This window comes from Macrotis lagotis, chromosome 1 (assembly GCF_037893015.1).
Source record: "Macrotis lagotis isolate mMagLag1 chromosome 1, bilby.v1.9.chrom.fasta, whole genome shotgun sequence".
Classification (NCBI taxonomy): Eukaryota; Metazoa; Chordata; class Mammalia; order Peramelemorphia; family Peramelidae; genus Macrotis; species Macrotis lagotis.
The window spans coordinates 902,193,938-902,214,481 of NC_133658.1; the positions used below are offsets into that span (position 1 = coordinate 902,193,938).

General features: G+C 51.1%; 3 protein-coding genes across 5 annotated transcripts; all 3 read right to left on the reverse strand.

The window, feature by feature from the left end:
- Positions 1-1,294: 1,294 nt before the first annotated feature.
- On the reverse strand, positions 1,295-4,176 carry SERTAD1 (SERTA domain containing 1). Of its 2 annotated transcripts, none has more exons than XM_074219082.1 (2): positions 4,077-4,176; positions 1,295-3,300 (listed from the first exon to the last, which is right to left on the reverse strand). In XM_074219082.1, exon 2 carries the CDS (start codon positions 3,294-3,296, stop codon positions 2,631-2,633), a length of 666 nt encoding a protein of 221 aa, XP_074075183.1. In that variant the 5' UTR covers positions 3,297-3,300; positions 4,077-4,176; the 3' UTR covers positions 1,295-2,630. The 2 variants fall into 2 exon arrangements, with proteins under 2 accessions (XP_074075183.1, XP_074075182.1); XM_074219081.1 differs by lacking the exon at positions 4,077-4,176 and adding an exon at positions 3,463-3,716.
- A 1,270-nt stretch (positions 4,177-5,446) lies between these two features.
- On the reverse strand, positions 5,447-10,414 carry SERTAD3 (SERTA domain containing 3). Of its 2 annotated transcripts, XM_074219084.1 has the most exons (3): positions 9,886-10,411; positions 8,414-8,667; positions 5,448-7,668 (listed from the first exon to the last, which is right to left on the reverse strand). In XM_074219084.1, the coding sequence occupies exon 3, from the start codon at positions 7,660-7,662 to the stop codon at positions 6,976-6,978; it is 687 nt and encodes a 228-aa protein (XP_074075185.1). In that variant the 5' UTR covers positions 7,663-7,668; positions 8,414-8,667; positions 9,886-10,411; the 3' UTR covers positions 5,448-6,975. The 2 variants fall into 2 exon arrangements, with proteins under 2 accessions (XP_074075184.1, XP_074075185.1); XM_074219083.1 differs by lacking the exon at positions 8,414-8,667 and having other exon boundaries at positions 5,447-7,668; positions 9,886-10,414.
- Positions 10,415-12,186: 1,772 nt separating this feature from the next.
- Positions 12,187-17,464, reverse strand: BLVRB (biliverdin reductase B). Its single transcript, XM_074219085.1, has 5 exons — positions 17,271-17,464; positions 14,710-14,874; positions 14,481-14,570; positions 12,887-13,015; positions 12,187-12,519 (listed from the first exon to the last, which is right to left on the reverse strand). Exons 1-5 carry the CDS (start codon positions 17,347-17,349, stop codon positions 12,359-12,361), a joined length of 624 nt encoding a protein of 207 aa, XP_074075186.1. The 5' UTR covers positions 17,350-17,464; the 3' UTR covers positions 12,187-12,358.
- Between the last annotated feature and the right edge of the window lie 3,080 nt (positions 17,465-20,544).

The following is a 20,544-nucleotide window of genomic DNA, read 5'->3' on the forward strand; positions in this document are numbered from 1 at the left end:
CAGCTCTGACATCCCCTGTTCTAAGGGCCCTCCAGCTTCCTGTTTTAAGACTGTCTTCAGGTCCTCCTAGCTGTGAAATATTCTGATCTAAGTCTCCTCCTAGCTCTGACATTCTGTGTTCTAAGCTCCCCCTCCCAGCTCTGACATTCCCTGTTCTAAGGATCCTATTAGGTCAGACAGTGATGTTGCTCTCAGGTCCCTGTCTTCCACCTCTGACTCTATGTTCTAAGGATCCTGACTCTTACAATCTCTTTCTAAGACCCTCTCCACTCCATCATTCAAACTTCTGGGTTCTAAGGGCTCTTCTAAAACCTGGGACCCTCAGACCCCACCACGGAGGAGGTGAGAAGTCCCAGAGAGAACAAGGTTCACTTTCCAAGCGGTGGTGATTGGGTCTTGTCCTCCGTCCCAGCCCTGGGCTCCTCCCACTCTGAGGTCCCTCCAAGACCCAGCCCATTTCCCTCCTGGGAGGGGCAGGATCTTAGGGTTCCCTGACTCCGCCCTCTCCCCCCCAACTGGGCAGGAAGCTGAGCTAGGGAGGGTGGAGGGTTGGGCTGGGCCTGGCCAGACAGGAAGGGACCTGTTTGGGGCTCCTAGGCAGCTTTCAGAGAAGAGCATTTAGATCTGGAAAGAGCTGAAAAACCCATCCAGTAACCCCCCCCTCACCCCTATACTATACAGATGAGGAAACTTGAGGCCAGAGACCCAAACCCGTCCAGAGTTTCATGGGTAGAACAGATCCACACTCTCAGCCCAGGGAGGTTTCTAGTAGATGACTTGTTACTGGTTTCTTATAACTGGGGGGGGGGGGTGTTCCCCAGTCCCAGGCCCCGAAGAAAACCGAAGTTTCTCCCTAATCCTCATCCAACTGGAGACGAGGAACACAAATGAAGGAGCCAGTAAGGTAGAAAGTCCTCAGGAGTTGGGGCCATTTTCCTTCCTCCTGGCCCAGTCTTGGGGTTCTGGTGTCCAATTTCTTTTTAAGCATCTTCCCTCCCTGAGGCTCCCTCCAGCTCAGGCCATCCACAGCTCCTCCCTCCTTCTGCCTTCAACCCACGTCCTCCCAACCCCCTCCTTCCCCCCTTTCCATCTCTCCAGACCCAGGAAGGACGCCAGTGCCCGTGCCAGGGCTCTGAGTGTGCAGGGACCCCGCCCAGCCCAGCTCATTCCGAAGGACTAAGTGGCCCGAGGAATGTGGTCCGGCCACAGCTCCCACTTGGCAGGGGACAGCCTGCCAGATGAACCATCTCACAGGTTCTCAGAATATGGGAGAGCTAGAAGGACCTGAGGAGAGAATGGGGTCTTCTCTCAGAAGACTCTTCCTCCAAACGGAATGGGCTACCAGGCCAGGACATCTCCACCTGGACGATGGGTGACCACTTTAATTATTAAGAGACACTAGACTTGAGGCTCTTCAAGTGTTGTCCTGGAACTGGGGACTCCTTTAAGAGGGTCCAAACTACTTTATTCATAATATTAATATGCTTTAATTTCTAATACAGGAGATCTCAAAAGTTGTTATAATCCACAGCTTAAGAAACATAGGAACCAACTCCCTCATTTCCCAGTTGGGGAAACTCAGGGTCAGAGAGGCAAACAAAAAGGGTTTGTGGTCTTGTTTTTAAGAGTGTATAGGGCAAAAGTTTGGACATTTTTGCTTAAAAACAGGAGTTGCCTATTGGTCCATATTTATTAGGCACCTACTAGATTGTAAAACTGACCCGGTTTCTGCCTTCACAGGCTGGGGCTTTCCTTTCCTCCTGGGAGTCTTCCTCTAAGGACCACCATTTTGGGAAGGACCCCAGTCACCCACCCCCTCCATTGTCTAGACTCTATTCTCTTCTCCTCCAAAGCCTCCCTTTCCCATTCCCATATATTTATTTGTTCTCTTCCCCATTAGGACTCAGGTACTTGGAGGTAGGGGGCTGTCGTACTAGTATTTGGATTTCCAGAGCTTAGCAGAACACTTGCTGTATCCATCTATCTATCCATCCATCTGAGGAAGCCTATGTTCTACGGTACTGAGGTCTCTCCCAGTTCTCGGAATGTATATTATTCTGTGTGATCTAAAACAGAATTTTAGGAGCTGGATCAGATCTTAGAGAAATCTATCTATTCCAACCCTCCTAGAGAAGGGACTGAGGCCCAGAGAAAGTAAGAGACTTCCTCAAACCCACACAGGAATCAGAGACAGAGTTGAGACTCACAGCGCAAGGGATCCACTGAAGCCCAGAGAGGCAAACAGCTTTGCCCAAGGGTCAATAATTCACTTTATTTCTTTTCCCCCAGACAATTGGGGTGAAGTGATTTGCCCAGGGTCATACAGCTAGAGTCAAGTGTCTGAGGCTAAATTTGAACTCAGGTCCTCTTGACTCCTGAGCCAGTGCTCTATCCACTGAGACATCTAACTGACCCCCCCCCCAACTTTAAATATGAACAGGTGGGGAAGAGGAAGACAGAGACAAGGGACAGACACATTACTTTATATATTAATTGTTTTCATTCTAAAAACCATTCATGCTTCCCTCCCCATAAAGTCTGTAGCTGGAGGGGAACTCCCAGCAGCCCCATGACCCCCTTGTCCATTTTAGGTCTATTGAGGGCAGGTAAGGAACCATTTCCTGGTCCCCCTACAAAGTCTGTGTACCCACTAGCACATCCATGAGGTAATCAAGTTCAGACACATCCAGTCCCGGTCCCTGCATCTTGTCCTCGGTTTCCCCAGAGTCTGTTTTCAGGTTGGGCCAGAGTTCACAGTCATACATGGAGGTGTCAATATCATCAAAAAGACCCTCGAGTCCATCCTCCAGGAGGAGCTCCAGGGAGCCCAGGGGGGCTGGCCGCCCGGGATCCAAGCCTGGCTCAGGGGGCCGACTCAGGGGAGCATCTTCAGGGAAGGCTAGCTGAGTGTCACTGAGGCCCTCAATGTGACTCAAGTCCTCCAGGAGGGTGGAGACAGACGTGCACAGGGGGGCATCAGGCACCACTGGGAGAGGGTCAGCAGGAGCTGGAGAGGGGGGTTCTGGGGCCGAGGGCTCCAGGGCCATAGAGGACTGAATTCTCCTCAGGGTGTTGACCACCAGGACCAGGTGGCGAAGATCTGGCTCGCCTCTTCTGAGGCCATGGTGGAGTTTGAACACAGAAAGGTGGAAGAGAGAGCTGGGGGGCAGGGGGGCTGGGCTAGGCCCCTGCTCAGGGCTGGGGCTGGGGGCTGCCTCTTCTGGCCACCAGTCCTGCGAGGACAGGCCTTCCTCCTCTTCCTCCTCTCGCTTACGTTTCACACCTTTGCACAACATGGGTCTGTGGAGAAAGCGGGGTAGGGGGTCAGAAAATGGGCTTCCCAGAGCAATCTTGGGTTCCCCCCATCTTAGGGCCCCGAAGACCCCTCTCTAGGCGTCTCGGGACAGAGAATCGCAGAAGGGGAAGCGTCCCCAGAGGCCCTGTAGGGCGGGGAGCATTAACCTGGGCTCTGCCCTAAGGGTACCCCGAGACGGGCTGGCTTTGAAATCCCGTGTCATTCCGCGCCCTTTAAAGCAGGAGGTGGGCTTCACCAGACCGCCGAGGGGCCCCCGCGGCCCCGAGGCCGGCCCTCGCTCCGGGTGATCCCCAGTCTCCGCCCCGGGAGCCTCAGTGGCCGCTTCTGTAAAGCTCGCGCTTGGCCGGGCGGGCGCGGGGGCGAGGGCGATGGGGGCAGCTGGGGAGGGGGCGCGCCCGGCCCGGCCCGGCCCGGCCCGGCCCCGCTCCGGCCTCCGCGCCGGCTTCCGGCCGGGCCCGGGCTCGGCGCGGCGGCGGCGGCGGCGGCGGCGGCCGCGGGGGCGGGTGAGTCACGCAGCCGGAGCCAGAGAGCCGGCGCCCCCGCGCCCCGCCCCCTTCCCCTTCCCCTTCCCCGGGGCTGGGCGTGATTCACCCGGGGCCCGAGCAGGCGCCAGCGGCGGCGGCGGCGGCGCGGCCCGGCCCGGGCCCGGCGCCCGGGGCCCGGCGGCGCGAGCGTCGGCCGCCGCCCGGGCAGTGGCCGGCGGAGCCCCCTCTCCGGCCCCCGAAGCCTGCCCCCCTTCCCCCTGGCCTCATTTACATACCCGGCTCGTCGGCTGCCAATCAGAGGGTCGGCCTCGCCAGCAGCAGCCAATCAGGAAGCGACGGCGGCGGCCGCATCGCTCGCTCGCTCGCTCCTCCCGCAGCCGGCCCCGGGCTCCCTACAAGCCGCACTGGCCCCGGCGCGCGCTCGGGGGTCGCTACTTTCCTCCGCTTCGGCCCCGCCCCGCCGCGGGCCCGCCCCCAGAGCGCCGGGATTGGTGCTCTGCCGCCAGGGGCGGGGAGAGGGGGAGGCGGGGCCGTCCCGGGGCCGGGGCGCCCGCAGCCCGATTCCCGAGGCCGGGAGGCCCAGGCCGGGGGCCCCCGGGAGCGCGGCCTCCGCTGGCGCTTTCCGGGCCAGGGCAGCCGAGGGCGGGGGTCCGTCCTGGGGCGTTTGGGAAGGGCTGGATGGACAGATGAACCCCGCACCCCTAAGAGGACTAGACTCTCACCTCCCCTTCCTCCCTGCCTGCACGAGCCCCCCGCGCGCACCTGTCTAACCAGACCCTCCCCCTCCCATCTGGAGAAAGGGCCGCTCCCCTCCCCCTCCCCCGACCAGGCCGCCTCCCCGGAGAGCCCGGGGGGCTCTGGCTTTGCGGGCCCGGAAAGTGCCCGGGGGCCCCGAGCGGCCCGGCTTAGCGCCAGGCCGGGCCTTGGGCAGGGGCCTCGGGGCCAGGATGATTTCTGGGGCTGTCGCGGGCCCGGCCCCCCAGGGGCCTTCCCTTTTGGGATCGGGGTCCCCGCTCCGAATGAGGAGAGCCTGGAGCCGAGCCCCGAGGGCCCTGGGGCCCTGCCGTCGGGTGGCGCTAAGAGTGCAGCTGGGAAGCGGACCAGGGAGCCCAGAGGGAGGGAAGCCTGGCCCCCGTGGGCAAGGAGAGGAAGGCCTGGCCCGGGAGCAGAATCGAAAGTTAAAAAGGGAGCCAGCCCGACCCGGGCTTTATTAGGCTAAGAAAACCAGGAAAGGAGGAACCAGCAGGGCCCCTGGGTGGGTGGGAGAGGTGGAGGGGCCACCCAAGGCTGGCCTCTATTCTCCGGTGGCCATCCAGAAGTATCCATCCAGACTCTACCGCACACACATACACACACACACACACACACACACACACACACACACACATACCATCCCTTCCCTGGAGTCCATCCAGTTTCTGCACACACACACACCCCTCTCCTGGAGTCCATCCAGACTCTGTACACACACACACACACACACACACCCCATCCCTTCCCTGGAGTTCATCCAGTTTCTGCACACACACACACACAACCCCTCCCCCCCCCCCAAGGAGGACAAACAGAATTCTGCAGAATTCTCCATCTGATTCAGCCCACTTGGGAAGGGATCTCCCCAGAGTTGATCAAATTCCCCTCAATACACCCTGCCTTGAGGGTCATCTCCTAAATCTGAGCTCTGGACAGAGCTCAGTCAGCCCTTTACACCAAATCCTCCTAAATAAACTGAGGAAAAGTTAGGCAGAAGGGAAACACTGTCAAAATCTGTCACTACCCTCTCCACAAACTCCCCTTCCCCAGAAGAGGAAAAAAATCTCCTCCTGTATTTACTACACCCAGCTAGGGCAAACTTTTTAGTCCCTTTTCATTTTTAAAAAATTTATTTTTTGCCCCTTTTCCATTCTTAAAAAATCATTGAAGAACTACTCCCCCCCAATAGCTTTTATTTGTGAAATTTCAATCTCTATTTACCATGTTAGAAATTAAACTCTTAATATTATTATGAAAATAATTTTGATCTTGCAGACTTCCAGAAAGTGCCTCCCCAGGGGTCACTCTTTGAGAACAGCTGCCTAAAGGTAATTCTCTTCCAGGTCTAAAATTCCCCTGCTCTTAAAGATGTAAATGTTGAACAAAGATGGTGTCTGACTGTCCAAGACTAAGTCTAAACTGACTACCCCATTCCCTCTCGCCCTCTCATCTAGGAGCCCTCCTAAAGGCAGGAAGGACTTGGTGGAGAAAAGAGAAACACCTGACCCCTGGCCCTATATGGCTGAACACCTGTTCCTACCCACTAGAGGCTCCAGCCCAAAAGCATGATGGGAAGAAGGGATTAAAATGGACATTATGGAATTTGAAAGTTTTTATTCACAAAACCCAGGTAAAATAGACCTTTTTAAAAATAGAAAAGAAACTGTGACCATGGATAAAGATTCCTTTATCCCAATTGCACTTCATCAAGGCTACTTTGGTAGGGAAGGGGGTTCACAGTTATGACCCAGAACTAAGGTGGGGTGGGGGAAGAGATGTGAATTTGTCCTGTTTCCATTCCTGTCAACCTTGAGAATTGTGTGGTGAGGGTGGGGGGGTGGTTTGGAGCCCCTCCTCCTAGCAATTTGGACTTTGTCTCTCCAGAGGCCCATGCCTCCTGGCCTTCAGCCCTGCCCTGCCCTGCCCCCTTCCTCCCCTAAGCAGTTACTCAATCCAGAGGCCAACTTCTTCATCCTATCTGAAGCCAAATCAAGGGAAAAACTGGAGAGCACCTGGGAATCAGACACAAAAAGCTAACTGGAATGGCAACCAGCCCCAAAGTGCTTGGCCCCAACCCACACCTTAAGCCAGTCAGGGTGATAGGGTGGAGAGGAGTGATTTGGTGACAGCAGCTCTGGCTGTGACAGGGTGAATTGTAGGGGGACCAGAGTTCCTTCAAGTCTTTAGGAAAGGGAAATACATTCACTTGTTCTGCCAGCAGCAAGCACTGAGAATAGGCAGAAGACCCGGGGCAATGAGGTTTTTTTCATATCACTAGGAAGCTTCACCCCAGTTTCCTGAGATTTGAAATCTTTGGAGACCACTTTCTTGAAACTCTCCAGAGGTAAGCAAATATCTGAAGGGAAGGATTCAGGGTTCTAACTAGGGGATTTGGGTCCTGCCCTGTCACCCCACTCAGTCTTATGACCCCTTGATGATTTCCAAGATTTGATCCAGTTCAGTCCAGTCCCATTCAACTCCAGGCTGTCCTGGGGAAGATGTGGTCCCAGAGGAGGCAGCAAGGGCAGAAGCTGAGGGCCAAGTATCCCTTTCCATATCTGAGGTGTCAATGTCAGGAAAGAAGTCATCAGGAACCAGGTCTCCAAGGTACCTGTCACTCGTGATCTCAACACTGCCCAGGATAGGCTCCTCAACTCTGACAAATGGGGAAACGGAGGCCCCAGGAAGTGAAGGTATTTGCCTGCAGTCACTCAACTGGTCAGGGACAGAGGTAGAGCTACAACTCATTTCTGGAGACTCACAACAATCTTTTGTTATTCTTAAACCCATTGCTTCTAGCTCCCTGAGGAAACTGTTGGTCACCTGGGCAGTTAAAGGTAAAAACAGCTCCAATTCAGGTCCCTGGGGTGGCATGGGGCCCCTCTCCAGGTTCATCTTTTCCCTGATGTGATTTAAGGTGTTTGTGATGAGCACTTGGCGCAGGAGACTAGGTGGGCCTAGCTGGAATTTGTCTATTGAAAGTTGAAGTAGGGTCTGGCAGAGGTTGGTCTGAGACAACAGGGCCTGCTGTTGGAACGCCTTCCCAGCCTCCATCTCTTCTGCATCTCCATGATCATCTGGGTGCTTTCTCTTCACACCAACCACCATTGTTCCCTGTGGGAGAAGTGAAGGGAATTAAGAGCCATCCCTGGCAATGATCCCTACTGCAAAGAGTCTCCAGAGAGCCTAACCTTTGCCACTGACTTGCTGTGTGGTCTCAACTAAGTCTCTTACCATGTTGAAGATTCCCTTTTGACCCTCTATAAAATGATGGGATTGGACTGGAAAATCTGAAAGGTTCCCCTTCTGAATGGATTGGACTTGGTGAGGAAAGCACTATTAACTTAGAGATGCCCTAATGTTTTATCCCCAAAAACAAATTTGGGAAATGCAGAGAATTCGGGTTTTAGAGTAAGAGAAGCAGTTGGAGTAATGGGTGGAGAGAGCTGACTCCAAAGCCAGAAAGTCCTAAGTTCGAATCTTACCTCTGACAGTACCTAGGGTGGTATCCTGGCTAAGTCACTTCACTTTTTAAATGCTTTTGCTAACTCTCAAGACTCTAAATAGCTGAGGAAATGGCAAACCATATTAGGAGAAGGAATAGCCTCACTTGGGATCATGGATTTTGAGCTGGAAAGGAACTAGGAGACTAGAAATCATCCAGTCTAAGCATTTTCCATTTTACAAATGAGGAAACTTAAGCTGAGATGTCCAATGATTTACCCAGAGAGACTTGTCTAATGCAGGATTTGAATGTGGGTCTCTGACATCCAGTCCCAAAAGATTGCTACTTAACCTTTTACAAGTTCCCTTTGCCAATAAGATCACAGATAGAAAAGTCCTCTTATCAAGTACGTACTTGCTGGTAGACCTTTCTGGGTCCTTGTTTCCTCCCCTGTAAGAAGATCCTCTGGGTGCTAGGAGTCTGACATTCCAGGACTTTGATCGAGGGGGGGAGTGGGGAGTGGGGCAAGAGTCGTCATTTTGTAGTCGAGTCACCTCATTTTACAGAGGGGGAAATTGAGGGACAGAGATCGGGAAGGAACTTGGCCAAAGCCATTCTCGGAGAATTCCAGAATAGAAACCAGTTCTCTGAAGTCTCCCTGGGCAAGCCTCAAATATAGAAAGGATCCAGTTAAGCAAAGCTACGCAAAAGACTCCTTCGGGCCCCAGGGGCTGCCCCACCCTCAGAGCTACGCACCTACTTTAGTGCATTACTTTACTCCTCCCCTCACGTCTCAGAAATGGGCAGGTAACGCCTATTTTGGCATATGCTCCAATCAGAATATCCCAACCTCTCCAAGCCACGCCCAATGAGGAGGGACTCTTTCCCTTCCCGGAGGCTATTGGGGAACGGCGTGCGGGTTAGGTTTCAGGGGAGGGAGACTGAAACCCTTCAGATGCTGGACTACAACTCCCAGAAGGCCATTCTATCTTCAGCCTTCTAGGGCCCCTGACTGCTCCGCCCCTCCCTATTCTAAAGTGTTTTTAAGGAGAAGAAGAAAAGTCCCATTTGCACAAAAATGTAGCAGGAACGTCGCCCCAATCCCCGAAATTCTCCAGTTACCCCCCCACCTCCAGACTACTGCTACGGAGAAATTCCGCTTTTTTTAAAGTTTTTGCAAGGCAAGGGGGTTAAGTGGCTTGCCCACTGAGGTCGGATTTGAACCCAGGTACTCCTGACTTCAGGGTCGGTGCTTTATCCACTGCGCCATCTAGCCGCCCCCCCGCTGTTCTTTTAGATGAGGACTGGGGAGCTTAAGGAGAAATACAAGCACCTGAGTCCTGAAGAGATGGGATTGGGGAAAGAGGTCTCTTCACTAACTTCTTTCTCTGACCCTGACCCCTCGGGTCAGATTCTCCCAGATCTTCAGTCTTCTCCACCCCGCCTCCAGCCCCCAGTTCCTCCTGGAAGCTCTAGTCTCATCCATAATAAACTCAATCGTACGAATAACGCCTAAATTTCATTGGGCTTAGCTATATAAGACTCATCATTCCCATTTCACAGGCGGAAAAATTAAGTCTCAAAAGTGAAAATACATGTCCTTAGGCACACAGCTAGATAAGTATTGGAATTTGAACCCAGTTCTTTCCAATTCCAATCCTAACACTGGGGCTCCCCTTACATAGAGTCATTATACAGTTTCCCCAGGGCGCCCAAAGCCAGACCACCACACTTGCCGGAGTTTGAATTTCGATCACTAGAAACGCCGCCATCCCCTCTTCCCCGCTCCCTTCTGACTGATCTCCCAGACCGCCAGTCTTCTTCTCAAACCCTCTAGGCCCCGCCGTCTCCCTCCTTCTTGCCCGTCCACTCGCTCCCCAGCTCACCGATCCGGGCTCCATGGCTCCGGACTGGAGGCGGGGCAGGGGCTCGAAGCCTGTGCTTGTCACACCAAGGAAGCCCGGCCAACAGCCCGGCAGCTCACAGCCACTGGCTAAAGCCTCACCCGCGCCTCGAGCTGATTGGCTGGGGGAGGTTACCGTTCCGACTACAGGTGATGCTCATCTCCATTTAATCCTCCTCCTCCTCCTCCTCCTCCTCCCCCCAACCAGCACCCCGGGCCTTTTAAAGACCTCAGTCGCGTGACTGCCAGACTAACTAGCCTTCCAGTCCAGCCTCCCCGGGTCCCAGCGAGTCCTTCCTCCCGGGGCCATCTGAAAGCCCAGAGGGAGAAGATGAGGTGGGAAGGAGAAAAAGAGTTATTTTCCCTAGGGCAGGAGGAAAAGGGACCCCGCCCGATCCGGCCCACTCGCCTTAGGAGGGGTCGACTGCGCAGGCGTAAAGAGGCGTCTAACTCAGCTGGCCAAAACCCTTCTGCAGCCAATCAGACCGGCTAGAGGCGGGGGAGGGGAGGAGGCGTGGGGTCGCCATGGCGACCAGTCTCCTGCCTTTTCGGACTCCCCGCGGCCCCGCCCTGGAGGCCCGAGAGCTTGGGGAAGGGCCTGGATCTGATCTGAGCGGGGCGGGGCTCCCTGTTCTCCCACACACATGCACACACATACATCCACAGACACACACGTGTACGCACACAACACACGTGTAGGCACACGTGCACGTACGGCGAGCCAGGTATCCTGGGGAACGGAGACTGAGAGCTAAAGGGACAGGAAGGAGAGTGAGAAACAGGAGAGGAGACCATGACAAGGAGAGACAGGGAAAGAGATATCGAAACCAACAAAGAGAATGATAGAGAGCATGATATCAGAACAGGGAGAGAGAAAGACAAAGAGAAAGGGAGATAAGGAGATGGATGGGAGAGACAGAGCGCAAGATAGATCCCTGTAAGGGTGATGTATAGCAGGAAGTCAAGGTAGGGAAGGAGAGAGGAAGAGGATGGTGTTTGTTCTTCATTCTTGAGGAAGACCAGGACATCAGGGAGGTGATGCCAAGCACATGAATTGGATTTGAGTGATGGGTGCTGTGCTAAGTCACCAGCCCTACTTTCTCCTCCAGAGCCATCTGGTTCTAGTGGCCAGAGACAGATCAGGACGACTGGAGAGATAAGAGACAAAAGACAGTGAGGAGGAGAGAGAGGAGAGACAGATGAGTTGTCAGAAAGGGAAGAAAAGTCAGATGAAGAGAAACATAGGAACTGAATGTAAAGGAGGAGAAAGTCATTGTTATTTCCCCCCCCCCCCCCCAGGCTGCAGTGGCATTCACAAGATATTAATGAGGAGTCAAACTGATCTGGAGATAACCCTGCTCCTCAAATCGAGTCCCAAAGAGAACAATGGGGTTTGACCAGAAAACAACTTGGCCAGCCTTAGGGGGAACTTGAAAAAGGGAAACCCTAGGGAGTTTTAGGCAACCCAGACTCTTGAATTGTGTGGTTTGAGATGCCCCAGTGAGGTGAGAAAGTGGTTTCTCTTTCCAACAGCTTTCTCCTGGACTTGCCCAGAGGGAGAACATGCTTGATCCAATGGTTAAGAGAATTTGAGGCATAATTGAGGGATGAAGGACAGAGATTCCAGGCTGAGTGGATACAGAGAGACAGTCACTTAAGAAAACAAAGCAGTTTCAAGGCCTTCCATCCTAGGAACTAGGAATGTGAGGATGTTAAGAAAGGTCCTCAGCACTAGGAGTTGTGTGTTGTCTGTCACAAGAACCATCTTGCAGACTGAAATTGGAGCTTACTCTTCCCATAAACTGTGTATTTGTGAGAGAGTGAACTCCAAGTTTATGAAGGAGATGTTATATACTCATTGTTCTTACCACATTATCTTCATCGATACTTTTTTTTTAAAGGTTAATGAAGCCTAGTTAAGGTTACTGGAGGCTTGTGAGTTATAGTCTTACATCTGAAAGTCCACAAGGTTAGCCCTAGAATCAGCTAGCAGCTGTCTTTCTGAAAACTCAACCCTGAAGGACAAGCATGGGAAAGAAACAAGAGGGGATTCTATATGGACAAAGAGGGAGAGAAAGGGACAGAAAGACACAAGAATTGGAAGGAAGGAAGGAGACAGAGAGAGACAGAGATACAGAGACAAAGACAGACAGAGACATAGAGAGACAGACAGAGGCAGAGACAAAGTCAGATACCGAAAGAGACAAAGAGAGACAGACAGAGACAGAGAGAAGGAAGGAAAGAAATAGAGAAGGATAGGGAAGTCCAGGAGTCCATACAGCACTTGATACTATACCATCTTTTATTAATCTGATTGCTGCCTCCCTCTCACAGCCAGCCCTGATCCCACTCAGCACTGGGCCATCCCAGTTTCCTGAGGACAGAACCAAATATTCCTCCTCATCCTTGGTCCAGCTGTTTGGGCGCTGGGCTCAGGGTACTGATGTTGTGTTCTCCTAAGTATACTGATGGCAAGGGTAGATGCTGTGTCCATCATATTCACTTGTGGTGAGGCATCGAAGCATGAAGTGTCCCAGGTCATGTTTGGAGATCACTCTGAAGGGTCCCCGTCCATCCACAGTCACATTATAGGCTTCTGTCAGTGGTTGGTCCCCAGCTGAATTGGGAAGAGGAAGAAAAAAGCATCTTGAGGCTCAACTTTCCCTTTCTCTTTTCTATCTAGAAAGGAGGATGGAAATTTTCTGAGTTCTAAAGGAAGGCATTTCCTGGAGACCATGACTTTGGTTCATAGATACAGAATCAGATCAGAACCACTCACTTTACAGTTGGGAAAACTAAAGCCTGAAGGTCACACAGTTGACTCAGGACAGAGGTAGGGCAAGACCTAACCAAAATCCCAAAGCTGGAAGGGACCTAGAGGTCACCGGATGAGTTTAAGGGTTTTTTTTTCCACTCTAGGAGATATCCTTAAGTGGGTATAAACAAGGAAGAGCCCAAGGCCCTCCCCTCCCAAAGCCACAAACCGATGTGTGGGGGCATCACAGCCACGTAGCGTAGGCCCGACTCCAACAGCAGTTTGTGCATTCGGATATGGTCATCGGTCACTGCCTGGAGCCGGGCAGGGACTTGAGTTGGGTCCCACAGAAGGAAAGCTGCAAAGAAAGTAAGAAAGGGAACATGTTACCCCATGGAGCAGACAACCCTGGTCCAACCCCGATCCTGAAGAATGGTCAAACATCATTAATTAAAGACTTTTAGTGACCAGGAACTCATTCCCTCTTGGACAGCTCTCATCATTAGGAGGTAGTTTTGGTTTTGTTTTTTTCCTCTTAGTGAAGTTTCTAATTTATGAACAAATCACAGAAATGTAAGAAGAAATACAAGAAGACAAAAAGCCTGTGATATCTTAACACATAAGCCATTTGACTCTAGTTTGAGTTCATATACAAGTTTGATGAGCTGTGTTGTTGGGGAAGGGCCTAGATCTGGCCTGGCCTGGGGTGGGGTAAGGCTGCCTGTTTCTCTCTCTCTCTCTCTCTCACACACACACACACACACACACACACACACACACACATACACACATTATTTCTCATGCTATTCTCATTTTGTTCATGTCCATTAGGAAGTTTTTGCTTGTTTGTTTGCTCTGGTGTTGAGTCAGCATCTGTCTCTCTGAAGCTTCTCCAACCCAGGCTCCTAATTTTCCCCTCTAGGGGCAAACACAACAAGTCTAATCTCTCTTTCACGAAATAATATTAATAATAAAAAAATGATGATTATCCTTCATTCTCGAAGAATACCAGCAGGGAGGTGATGCCATGACAAGCAAGTGAATTGGATTTGAGCAAGGGGTTGCTGTACTAAGTCACCAGTCTCACTTTGTCCTCCAGAGCCATCTGGATAGAGTGGCCAGATAAGGATCAGGACAAATGGAGATGACCCTGGAAGTGAGGCATTCAGGGTTAAGTGACTTGCCCAAGGTCACACAGCTAGTAAATGTCTGAGGTCACATTTGAACTCAGGTCCTCCTGACTCTACCCTTGCTGCCCTAATAGTAATCATAATAATAATAAATATTTATATATTGTACTTACTATTTGCCAGACACTGTGTTAAGTCCTTTAAATGTATTATATTGCTTGATGATGATAATACTAACTAACACCCATATAGTAGCTACTATGCACCAGTCATGACAAGTGCTTTTACAAACAGTATCTCATTTGATCCTCAAAACACCCCTGGGAGGTAGGTAAGTACTGTTATCTTCATTTTGCAGATGAGAAAACTGAGGCAAATGGGTTAAGACTTGCCCAAGGTCACACAACTAATAAGTGTCTAAAGTCTTCTTGATTTCAGGCCTATTCAATCCTTAGATGACCTCCTAAGTCTTTTCTTTTCCAGCTAAATATCCCCAGTTGAGGCATCTAACATGTATCCAGACTGCTCTCCAGTCTGACTGCTTTGCCCCTTAGTTCAGATTTGAGGAGATCACTCATGATTCTCAGATTCCCCACCTTTTCAAATCCTTCTCTCACCCCTAACCCCCTCATCCTTCCCTTGGCTAACTAAGGCCAGGAGGCTGGTCCAGGTCAAAGTCCCCACTCCACCCACCCGAGGTGCAGGCCACGACCTTGTCCACGCCATGGGCCTTCATGGCGGCCACGATGTTGCGGGTGCCCTCCGACATCACAGTGGTGGGACCTTGGAGGGGAGGACAGAGAATGATGGTCACTGGTTGGAGGGGGTGGAGGCAGTGGGAGTGGTGGAGGTGGTGGAGGTGGTGGTGGCTGAGGGGGCTGGGGCACAGGGATAGGCCGGGGGCACAAGGGGGGTTCAGTACTCAGGTCACTGCCGGTGCCCAGTAAGATGATGACAGCATCCTGCCCTGCCACAGTCTCATCCACGTTGCTTGCTTTCAGGACATCCCCCACCACCACCCGGGCCGGCTGGGGACCATCAGAGGGTAGTTTGGAGGCATCCCTCACCAGTACTGTCACCGTATAACCTGGAGATGAAAGGGAGACAAAAAGAGAGGTGGCAAGGTGGGGTGTCACCCAGAGATTAGGACCCTGGGACTCTGCATCTTAGATTGGCCCAATATCAACCAACCACCTAGATTTTATTAATCACACACTATATTTCAGACACTAGTCTAAAAATACAAAGAAACATAAAAGACTCAGCTTACTCTCAGGGAGCTAGAAATCTAATGGGGTTCCCTCATGGCAGAGACAGCATGCACACAGTGAAGATATAGAAAGGCTAGATCACAAGTCTCAGAAAAAAGGCTAAGGAGGCCTGGAAATGACTTCACACAGAATTTTAGTCCATCAGAACAGGAGAGGCAAGAGAGGTATGATGGAAATGAGCCTTCATTTTAGTCAGAGCCCTGGGTTCAGATGCTACTTCTGATACTTTTACTACCTAGGTGTCTTTGGGCAAGTCACTTAACCAGTTTGCCTCAGTTTCCTCATTTGTAGAATGAAGAGATTGGACTAGATGGTCTCTGAGGTTCCTTCCTGTGCTGATTCTAGGCTCCCATAATACTGATTTCCTGGGGGGGATAAACAATGCAAGTAGGAAAGAGAAGACAAGGACTGGAACTCGAGGTTACCGAACACAAGATCAGAATCCTCTTCCTTGACATTTACACCAAGCAGGCTCTTAATGAAGAATAGCTCTAGTTTCTAGCAAAGTGTTTTTCCTCACAGCTGTCCCAGGAAAGACGTAAGACATGTATTACTCTCCACATTTTACAAAGGAGGAAACTAAGGTTTGGTGACTTGTCCCAGGGCTGTCCAATGAGCATATGTTGGAACTGGCCCTCAAACCCCATTGTTTTCTGACTCCAGCTCCAAATCACCAAGCTCACTCTATAACAGACTCTTACTATAGAAATTTGGGGAGATCAAGATGTCCAGACTGCCAAACCCTCTTGCATACTATGGCTCTCTCAGAGTGTAATCCCCATGGTGAGCAGTAGGGAGAAAGTGGGGACAGGAGGAAGTTGGAAGAGGAATGACTCAGCAACTCCCAACTTCCTCACCTCCCCACACTGGCCCCCTACTCTTGAAATCCTAGTCAGCAAATCTCTTTCTTCCTCCTCCTCTCCCTATCACATGTCACAAAAGGGTATCCTTGGACATTGGGGAACTGGGAATATCCATTTCAAAATGCTCAGAATGGGGGAAGGAAGGATGCCAGAGGCACCTCCACCCACCCTGGTGGGGCCCTTAGATACCTTGTTATCTATTTCACCACCAGGAGCAGCTAATGCCTCTCCATACTGCCAGATGCTATATCTGTGGGGCCCAGACCAGGCAAGGAGCTGGCCCCAGAGCCTCCTGATGTCCTTAGGAGAGGCCTTAGGATCCCCTCCCCCAGAAAGAGTCTTTATCCCCTTTCCAGGTTCATCCTCTCCTCCTGGCCCAGGCTGAAGGAAATTCAGCTAGTACTCTATCCTGGGATTTCCCATGGGGGGGGGGGGACAACTTATGAAATCACTGCCATGCTGGAAATAGGCTTAGGTGACTTCTGCTCATAGTCAAGTGTTTTCACAATGCACCCCCTCCCACCAGAAAACCAATGACCCAGCATTGTCTCCATGCCCTACCTCCATGGGCCCCACAAAGATTCTTGGGCCCTAAAGAATTCCATCCTAAAGAATGTCTCTGGCTCCATCACTATGCCTTCCACAGCACTATCCTTATACTTCATTTTCAGAGGCCCCTGGTCCCACCTCTCAGCCCCAGAGTCTCCTATGTCCTGTCCTGTACCCCATTTCCAGGTTCCCTAGAAGCTCCTGGCTCCCATCCCCAAGTCTTCTCCAAGAGCCCCCTTGCCTGGTCCTGCTTTCCATGTATCCTCTCCAAGTCTCATTTCCATTCTCTTTCCCAGAATTCCTTTTTCCCTCTCCCTGTAGCTACTCTCCCTGTGACTCCTCTCCTTGTGGCCCCCTCTGCCAGTGGCCCCTCTGCCAGTGGCCCCTCTCCCTGTGGCTCCTCTCTGTAGCTCTTCTCCCTATGGCTCCTCTCTGTGGCTCCTCCCTGTGGCCCCTCTCCCTGTGGCTCTTCTCCTGTGGTCCCCCTCCTTGTGGCCCCCTCTCCCTGTGGCCCTTCTCCTGTGGCCCCTCTCCCTGTGGCTCCTCTCTGTAGCTCTTCTCCTGTGGCCCCCTCTGCCAGTGGCCCCTCTCTGTGGCTCCTCCCTGTGGCCCCTCTCCCTGTGGCTCCTCTCTGTAGCTCTTCTCCTGTGGCCCCCCTCCTTGTGGCCCCTCTGCCAGTGGCCCCTCTCCCTGTGGCTCCTGTTTGTGGCTCTTCTCCTTGCCTTCGCGCCCCCACAGAGTTCCAACCCTTCCAAGCCCCACAACTCTGCCCCCCAGTTCCCAGGGCCCTTGCCCCATGCCTGCTTGCACAGCCTGAGCCAGGGTGGCCAGCCCGGTCCTGCCGGTGGCTCCAAAGATCGCGATCTTCTTCACGGTCATGCTGCCAGGGGGCGGTCTCCTGCCTGGGGGGACACAAACCACAGAGAATACCGTGCCTCTCCGCCGAGCGACAGACCCGGATCTAAAGCTCCAAACTCTGGACTCTCTTCCCCCCCTCAAGTCTCAGCCAGGCCCCACCCCTTGGGAGGTGGCTCATCGAGGAAACCCCTCCCCAGACACGCCCCTTCCTCCCAGCCCGTCTCCAGCTAGGCAGTAGAAATCAGTCCTCTTTGGCCCTCGGTTTTCAATTTAAAGGTGACTTCTGCTCATAGACCTGTGTTTTCACAATGCAAACCCCGCCGAAAAGACACCGAGGGTTCCCTATGACCCAGCCTTATTTGTGTCCCCATGGGTCCCACAAAGTTTCTTTTTTATTTTGGTGTTTGCAAGACAATGAGGTTAAGTGACTTGCCCAAGGTCACACAGCTAGGTCATTATTAAGTGTCTGAGATTGGATTTGAAATTAGGTCTTCCTGAATCCAGGGCCGGTGCTCTATCCACTGCGCCACCTAGCTGCGCCCCCCCCCCCCAAAGATTATTGAGTCCTAAACTGCTCCTTGGGCAATAAAACATAGTCCTTGCTTGGTCTGTATATGGCAAAAACACAGAGCTGGGTAACTCAGAGAAATGCTTTATACCTTCATTTTACTAGTGAGGAAACTGAGGTAAAGAAATGACTTCAATTTAATGTAAGTCAATTTGATTCAGCAAAGCACCAAGAGTAGTTAGAAGCAAAACAGTTCTGGCCTCCAAAGGCCCCCCCCCCCCCCCCCCCCCCCGCAAGGCTCAGGACAAAAAAAAATTGTGAATATGTATTGTCCTCAATTTCTCCCCTCTCCAGCCCATGCTTCCAAAGAGATATTCCTAGAAAGATTTTTATTTATTTTTGAGTTTTTTGAGTTTTACAATTCCCCCCCCCCATTCTTGCTTCCTTTCCCCCTCCCATAGAAGGTAGTCTGTTAGTCTTTACATTGTTTCCATGGTATACATAAAGAGATATTCCTAAAGCAATAAGTCTGACCTTGATACTCCCCTGCTCAATAATTTCCAATGACTCCCTTTTGCCTCCGGAATCAAAATTCCCTGGTTTTTAAAACCCACCACAACTGAACCAAGTCTACCTTTCCAGCCTCACACATTACTCTCTTCTCTCTTTTCTCTCCCCCTTAACCCAGTAAAATGAAAACTCTTGACTGTAGGAGTCTTTCATTTCATCTTGTCATTCCTAGCAACTAGCTTTGTCTATGATGTCCTTGGTAAATACTTTTTGTAGTGTCTTGGTTTGGAACTGATTGGATATGGGGGTGGGGGATGGAGGGGAAGAGGAAAGATTGGAGGATGAATTGAAAGTTTTGAGCTTGGGTGACAAGAAGAATGATTAATCTCTGGACAGCAATGGGCAAATGCATTGGAAGACATGTTTAGATAGAAAGAAATACATTTTTTGGTGGGGTCTATAAGGCTTGAGGGATGTCCAGATGGAGCTGTCCAGCAGAAAACTGGTATTTGTATGTCATGAAAAAGATTAGGGCTGGATCATGATGTTTGGGAATGATCTGTATAGAGATGATCATTGAACACATGAAAGCAAGATAACTCAGCCCCCCTCCCCGTGGCCCCTCTCCCTATAGCCCCTCTCCTTGTGGCCCCTTTGCTTATGTCCCTCTCCCTGTGGTTCCTCTTTGTGGTCCTTCTCTCTATGGCCCTTCTCCCTGTGATAACTAAGAAAGAGCATGGGATGGGGAGAGACTCAGTCTAAGATAACTAAGAAAGAGCATGGGATGGGGAGAGAATCAGTCCCAGAATATAATTCCTACAGTTAAAATATAGGAGACAATGAAAATCTGGCTGTGGAATCTAAGAGGTCTGACAAGTAGGAGGAAAACCAGGAGAGGGCAGTGTCGGGAAAGTCAAGGAAAGTGAATCCTGGAGGAAAGAAATGGTTGATGGTGTCACAAACTGCAGAGAGGTTAAAAGCGATAAGGACCAGGAAAAACGTCCTTCCAATCAGCAATTATAGCTTCCTTGGTAACTTTGGAAAGAGTGATGAGTGATGAGATTCAAAGTCCAATTGCAAAGGGTTGAGAAATGAGGAGATGGTGAGAAAATGGAGGAATGATATTTTTACTAAGCTATAAAGGGGGAAAAGAGAAAGTACATGCACTGGTAGTTTTTCAATATTGATCCATTCGTGAATTTATGAGTTCCACATTTTTTCATTACCCTCCCTTCCCTCCCCCCATTCCATGAAGGTGAACAGATTGGTAAAAGTTGTACATTTACATTTGAGTTTAATAAATTTACAAATTAGTTATGTTGTGAAAGAGGAAGAAAAAACATGAAAGAAGCTTTTTTAAAAATGAGCATAGGATGCAGTCAGACTCCATACTTCTTTCTCTGGATGTGAATGTCATTGTCTGTAGCAGGTCTTTCAGAGTTGTCCTTGAACTCTGAACTGCTGAGAGGAACCGCACCTATCATAGTCGATCATCTCACTATGTTGTTGTTAATATGTGAAATGTTCTTTTGGTTCCTGCTCATCTCACACAGCATCAGTTCATGTAATTCTGGGAAAGCAGAATTAAATGAAGGTTTTTCAAGGATGGGAAATCATGGGCATGTTTGTTGGTGGTGGGGAGGAGAGACGGGGGGGGGGGGGGAGTAGAAGACACAGAGAATGAGACAGGTGAGAGGGACAAAGTTCCTGGACTTGGGAAGGGTAGGAAGTAAGGGGCACATGTGGAAAGACTTGCCTTGGCTAGGAGGAGGGTTACCTCTTTCTCATAGACTAGGGCAAGTGAAAGGAAGAGTGTGGGGTTGTGAGAAAGGGTTTTGAGGTATAAAACAGGGGGAAATGAGCTCTCATGGTGAATGATCTTGATTTTCTTAGCAAAGTAGAGGTGAGTCTCAGGAGGATGTGGGGCGGGGGAGAAGAGAAGAATTTGAATGGCGACAACTCCATCAGGAATGTAATTTTAAAAACTGAGAGGGAGAATAAAAGGGTTCCAAGCCACTGGGAGGATCCAGGCCCGATCAGACATCATGAGCATTTCCACCCAGCTTAGTTGAGTGACTTTATCCAGCAATATGTAGTATGTGAAGAATAGAAGAGGAACTGAAAGGGGTGAACCAAATTTGTGGTTCAACAAATCGAGATAAAGGGATATAGGGAAGTGTAAAATTTAACTGGTCAAC